The following is a 6,779-nucleotide window of genomic DNA, read 5'->3' as shown; positions in this document are numbered from 1 at the left end:
ACACTTGAGCAGGAGAGCTGGAAGTCCAGGAGGTGGTGACCAGAGGAGAATCAAGCTTTTGAGATTTCATAGTTTTTATGATGTCAGTTCCATGTGGTGATTATGAAAATCGGCGGCTGAAAAGAGGAGGTGGAGCACGTCACTGGAGATGAAGAAGACAAGGATCTGCCACTGGAGTGGAGATGAAGATGACTGTTCGGAACCCATAAAGTCTTCGCTGAATGAGAGAGTGACCAGAAAGTCAGTAATGCGGCAGCAAGCAATCAGAGGGGTGGTGTAAACCTCAAAGAAGAAGGGTTTCTGCACAAGCAAGGTGCATGGTGGTCTAGAAGCAACAGTGACTAACGAATTGTTCTCATTCAGAGTAGAAGAGGAAATAGCCCACGGAAATGGTACTAATGCAGGTGTAGAAAGAGGACGTCATCCCCTTTGAATGATGCAGTCCTTTAGCAATGGCTGCCGTGGTAAGTATAAGGAATGCCAGCACCCACACTAGAGATCTGCAGTCACTGTCCTGCAACTTAGGGAGTTGGCATGGAGCAATGGGGGATCTCTAGATCATACTGTGGGCAGGTCCAAAACCACCTCTCGAAGAAACAATAAAGTAAATAACTGAGCCAGAGGATGCCAAAGAAGAAGAACAGTTAAGATGACTGAATGGGAAGGAGAAAAGTACAGCACTGCCATGGGGCAGCCAGAGTAAACCAGGAAACTGAAGATCTTGGACAGAAGTTCTTCTAAAAGCAAGTCATGGCGTAAACCCTGGCCCTAGTAGTTAAGGGAAGAGAGGTCCCACACAGAGTGGGAAGGATGCCCAGCCTGGTGCACACGGCTTCCAGTAGATTATGCCAGAGCTTCTTACCATTCCTGGGGGAGGAAAAAGGAGAAGGAGCTGGAAAGAGCACTGAGGGCAGAAGCGGGAGAAGGGAGACTGGAAGTCAATAACTGTAAGCAACATGGGCTCCGTAGAAATTAAGAAAACAAGTTTCTCTTAAATCCCCACTCAGTTGGAAAACCCAGTTCTATGTGTACATATCAAGGGGAATAATATATGGACAGTTAACTACCACAATATGGATGATAAGAAAGGTGGAGAAATATATTTCAGTGATCGGAAATAAAAGAGCGACATCGAGCCCAAGGGGGTGGTCAGGAAAACCTTCACAACGAAAATGGACGTTTTTCTGTACTTGGAAGAGTGGGAGGAGTTTGAAAGTTAAAGCATACACGGGTGGAGGAATGGCCCCAGGTCCTTCTGGCAGCACGAGCTACTGAACAGTAGGTCCCATGTGTGTCAGGACAGACCTCATGCCTCCTGACGCCTCTATCCAGCCTCGGCCAGGCCCCTCTGGGCCCAATTCTGACTCACCTCTTCTCCCCCTCTTTTTCCACCAGTTGCAAGATCGATGAGTAGCCTTCACCTGGAGATGTCTGACACTCACAGCAGCCCGCTCCTGGCAGAGCCTCTCTCCAGCAGATACAAACTCTATGAGTCAGAGTTTACCAGCCCTAGCTGGCCTTCCAGCCCCCAGGATACACACCCAGCCCTGCCCCTCCTGGAAATGTTTGAAGAAAAGGTGAGGAATGTCCCTCCCAGGATGTTGAAAAGTATAATAATAGAAACGAAAAGTTAGAGAAGCTCAATAACAAATTGGAGCAGTCAGAAGAAAGAATCGTAAAATTTCAAGACAAGTCAATTGCTGGCTGCTTCGTTTATCTAATAGCTTTTCTGAATTAATTCTGGAAAGTCTGTATTCTTCGTCATTTATAGCCACTGCTGTCTCTACTTAATTAACCTAGTGGTCAGCTAATGACTGGACAAAGATTTTCTCAGATGCCTGGAATCGATAAGCCTCCCAGTCTTCACTGAAGGGATCTGTGTGCAAGTTGGGAAATATCTTATACCCTCACCCAGGCAGTTTTAAGCTACCTTAGCCTTTACTTCCTGCTTGCACAGAGACACACTCAGCCAGGTGAGAGTTTAGGGGCTTCTCAGTTCTTTCTTGAGCATGATTCACAGGACTATGTCTCAGTTTTTTAAAATGCCCTTTGGACATCTCATTCCCAATTTTTTCCTTTTAAGCTTTTTGATTAGCCTATTGCTTCTCCCCACTGTTAATGACCACCTCAAGCACAATTTTATCCAGTGTTCTCATTGCCGTTATGGAAGAGAGAATTTGTGGAGGTCTTACTCCACCATTTTCACTGATATTCTTAAGATATTTAAGTTTCGATATAGGGAAAAGTTTGGAGAAATCTGTAGACCATCAATGTACAATAGAAATGTAATGTGAACCACATATGTAAATTTAAATTTCTATTAACCACATTTTTAAAAAGTAAAAGGAAGCAGGTGATATTAATTTTAATAGTATATTTTATTTAGATTAATACATATGAATATATAATATTATTTTACTAGGTAATCAATATAAATTATCAGTGAGATATTTTACACATTCTTTTATCATACTAAGTCTTCACAATTCACTTAGAGAACATGTCAGTTCAGACGAGCCACATTTTCAAGAGCTCAATAGCCACATGTCCTATTGGCTACTGTATCGAACAGCATAGCTTTAGAGCACGGAGTCCTGACCGAGGAGTCCACAGATACAACTGAAGGGAGTTTGAACTTAGATGGGGGAGATAATTTATTTTCACTAACCTCAGATGAACTTTAGCATTTACTTTATTAATAAATAAATATAGGCAATGAACAATAGTCATATTAGTAGTACCTTAGACTTTTGTCATTGTCACAGATTGGGTTCCCCTAGGAAGCTGACTTGGAGATGGAGATTTGCATGTAAGAAGTTTGCTAGGGTATGCCATTGGAGTCAGTATTTACGGAGAAGTAAGGCAGCAGGGTTTGGCAGAAGAGGTTGGTCTGTGATGCAGTCACAATAAAGGTCTCAGCTGATCCTGTGTTGAGCTCTGTCCCTGGGATGGCTCTCCAGAGTTGACCTGAGTTAGAGTGACAAGGCCTCATATATTCACTCATCACTACTTTGAAATCATAGTAGGTATTGGATCTGCTGCACTGATATGTGTATCATGGTTTGTTTTTTTTTTAATAGTGTGATAATTGCATTTCAGTATAACTGGTTGTCTTTGTAATACTATTTATTTTATTTATTTACAAATATTATTCTGGAAAGAAGTCCATAGGCTTGCCAAACTGCCAAAAAGGGATCTATGACACGAAGGGTTAAGAAACTCTGCTCTCAAGAATGTGCAGTAATCCTGGGAAGAGCAGGCCTGCTTGGGGCTCTCTGGACAGAATTCGGCAATGGAGATTTGTCTCACGATCCTTTATTTCAACAACAATAACAAAAAGAAAACTGACAATCTTCTTTATCCCCAAATGCCCTTGCTCTCAAAAAGCTATATATTGCTTAATATTTTGTCATGGCTTCTCCTGAAAGGATCTCCAATCTTCTAAAGAAGAGAGCCACGTGGTGAAAATTGAAAACCCCAATGAACGGAGTAAAAAGAGTGAGAGGGGGGTAGCCCACGGGGGCGCCGCCGGCCAGACGCACTGCAGCCTCCTCCGAGCAGTGGGCTTCCTCACGGGCGAGATGAAGGAGTACAGGAACTGGCTGAAAGGTAGGCGGATGCCCCGGGAGGAAGTGGCTGGGTCAGTCCTGGGAGACAGGCTCCTGGGGAAGCCGCCTCTTCACTCACTCATGGTGAGGGTTCCCACAGTGGGGGTGCTCCAGCTCCGAGTTGACTTTGGGGTGGGCATAACATACCCTACTAACCTGAAATTCCCGTGGCTTGAGAATTAAATGCATTTTACTAATTTTAGTTCTTTGGAAATTCTTCACTCCTACATGGACTAGATGTAGGACAACCACTTAGCAACACATAAGCCATTTCCCAAACAGTCATTCCTTCACTTTTCCATAACCATTTATTATGTGCCAAGAAATATTGGCAACATCCTCCCCAATGGTCGAGAGTTCTTTCCTTTTAACATCTTCCTTCTCCTCATTTCCCTAAACTAAATGTTCCAACAAACACCCCTAACCTTCTCCTCCCCACGGTTTTCCCCCACTTGTACAGGCTGTGCAGGAAACCAAACCAGAGAATGAGGCAGAATGCATGTCCCCTCTTCTCTAAACCTGGCTTCCTCCAGGCCTGACTCAATACTGGTTTTCACAGCTAGGCTAAAATCATTTCTTTCCCAGCTTCCTTTCTCCAGACTGCTTTCTTTGCTGCTGAGACACCAGCCTCAACTGAGTCATACAGCACTACACAAAAGGAGTTTCCTTCCCTCTCCACCCCTTCCCTTGGACCAAGAAATTTCCCTTGGAATGCTCCTGGGGCCTCCTCGCCAACCAAGCCAATGGCTGGAATGGTGTTAAATTGGCCTCAGCTCGGTGCCTCATTCTGTAAGGCAAAAACTAACACCCACTATAGACTGACTGCCAGGCCACTCAGAGATGGGCTGGGTGCCAGGCTAAATGAGGGGAAATATCCTGGCTCATGCATCCTTGCCTGTCTTGGTTGCCACGCCAACCAGTAGTCCTGCAAGGAAGCACAGGTTGGACCCTGCTAATGGCTCTGCCCGTCTCTTTCAGATAAGCCATTGGCCCTCCAGTTCATAGACTGGGTCCTGAGGGGGACTGCTCAGGTGATGTTTGTCAACAACCCTCTCAGCGGGATCATCATCCTCATAGGGCTTCTGATCCAGAATCCCTGGTGGACAATTGCTGGGGGCCTGGGAACAGTGGTCTCTACCTTAACTGCCCTCATCTTGAGCCAAGACAGGTGGGTCCTTCTCTGTGTTGATCCTGGGTCTTGGAGCAGACAGGTGGAGAAACGTTTACTTGGGCGATCAGCTAACCCAAGGTCTTCTAAGTATCGAGTTTGAACGGGTCAGTGAAGGTCCTTACAAAATTAAACCACTCCTACGCTCACAGCAAATGAAAGCACCAGGCTCCATTTGACTGTAGAGCTTTCTAGAAGCACTGCCTCTGAGGCAGGTGCAGGGGACCACTTAAGCAGTTCTTCCTTCACGGAGCTTTCAATCTAGTTGAGAGGGATAAAGCCGACAGGCAAGAAATGTCTCAGAATAATACAAAACTGTATGTAATGGAGAGGTCATAGAAGATGGACATCACTAAGTGTTGGGAAGATGCCGGAGGCAGGCTTTGAGCTAGAAACATTGCATATGGGAGAGAAGAGAGAGGTGAGAGGCGGGGAGGGCAGTGCTGAGCCAGCATGAAGAAGGGGGAACAAACACGAGCCCCGGGAGGCGTGGAGGCGGGCCTGGCAGAGGGCCGGTTCTGCTGGAGCTGGCGCACTGGTGGCTGCAAAGTCTGCTAACAATAACCAGCATTTTACAGAACTGGACCATTTCTTCCGACTTTGCCATGTTATTCCAACAATTCTCAAACTTTTTGGTGGCCAGACTCAATCACCTGGGGTGATGGTTAAAAGAACTAACTGCTTAGCCTTCCCCCTCCTCCTCCCACAGAGAGATTCTAATTCAGTGGATGTAGGAGGTCGTGTTTTAAATAAGATCCTCCTGGGTGCTTCTGAAGATCAAAGAAGTTTGGAGATGCCCATATTCTTGGTGTTTTTTTCAACTTTGGAGGCACCAACCCATTTATGGATCATAAACTAATTGTCAGCGGCATTTTAAAAAATTAAAATAATAGAACAGAAAACATTAAAGGAATCCATATGTAGTAAAGGTAAACATTATTTTGTGATTCTTACCACCACCTCACACGGCGGACAGTGAAGGTAAGAGGGTCCGCATTTTGCACATGAGAGAAGGGAGACCAGGAGGGTAAATCAGTCACATAAGATGCCACAGCCGGTGGCAAGGTGGGAGAGCTCGAGCTTGGAACATGGCCTGCGTCTTCTAAGCTGACGGTCAGTGCTCTTTCCGTCTCATGGACAGGGCGGGCAGCATGGCCAGTGGCACCATGGTGAACCGAGAGCAACAGGGCTAATCAGAGTTGGTTGTGTCGGAACCAGCATCACATTTCCTCCAGGTCCACCTGACATTCCAGATTCGACCGAGGCAAATGCACGGGTCAGCTTGCCTCCATGAAAAACTGCTCATGCACCTCTAAGGTGGCCTTGAGGGACCACTCTCTTCTTGTTGGCTGGGAGGTCATTAGAGGTCAGATGGATGAGAAGCTAAATTCTTTTGGGTGTAGATCTGGGGTGGGGGGTGGAGATGAAAATTGGACTCTAGCTGAGATTTTGTGTCTCTCAACCAGTGTGTTCTCGATTTCCTGCTCCCACGTAGCTATAATCTCATGAGCAGCTGCCATAGAATTGGCCCCCTGACAGAATCAGCTTTTGTCATACTGCTTCATCAGTGTTTGCTAAAACTCACCTGGGGTGAACCCTGTCCTGCCCACTGCCTCAGTAGCTTTCTGAACTGAGGCAAGCACTTCCCCTCTTGACCCCATTTTCTTCATCTGTAAGATCCATGGTTCACCTTCAAAGAGCCCAAGTCGCTCCCTGCTCTGATAGTCTGATTTTCTGATTTTCCATCTGCCCATAACCTACTGATAAACTTGCCAAGCCATTCAGAGTCACTTCACAGACATCAGTTCTACCAGGGGAGACACAAAGCATGCCTCCTAATCCTCCCAAAGATACTAATTAATGCATCAGATACAAACCCAAACCCTCCCCTTCACCAATTGAGCATTTTTGCTTCTGCTTGTACTATTTCTTCAAATCCCTCCTCTTCCAGGGAGTCGCCTCTGATTGCTGCAGTGTGTTCTGACCCTTCCTTTCTCTCTGAA

General features: G+C 45.8%; 1 protein-coding gene across 1 annotated transcript in view; it reads left to right on the top strand.

The window, feature by feature from the left end:
* The first annotated feature begins 1,427 nt into the window (after nucleotides 1–1,427).
* SLC14A2 (solute carrier family 14 member 2) overlaps nucleotides 1,428–6,779 on the top strand; it is a 50,143-nt gene continuing 44,791 nt past the window's right edge. The window contains exons 1-3 of the mRNA XM_006919941.2: nucleotides 1,428–1,577; nucleotides 3,429–3,609; nucleotides 4,587–4,776. Coding sequence (XP_006920003.2) covers nucleotides 1,428–1,577; nucleotides 3,429–3,609; nucleotides 4,587–4,776 — 521 coding nt within the window. The remainder of the gene's footprint in view (nucleotides 1,578–3,428; nucleotides 3,610–4,586; nucleotides 4,777–6,779) is intronic.

The sequence above is a fragment of the Pteropus alecto genome, unplaced genomic scaffold, assembly GCF_000325575.1.
Source record: "Pteropus alecto unplaced genomic scaffold, ASM32557v1 scaffold146, whole genome shotgun sequence".
Taxonomy (NCBI): Eukaryota; Metazoa; Chordata; class Mammalia; order Chiroptera; family Pteropodidae; genus Pteropus; species Pteropus alecto.
This window is presented reverse-complemented; position numbering and strand designations above follow the sequence as displayed.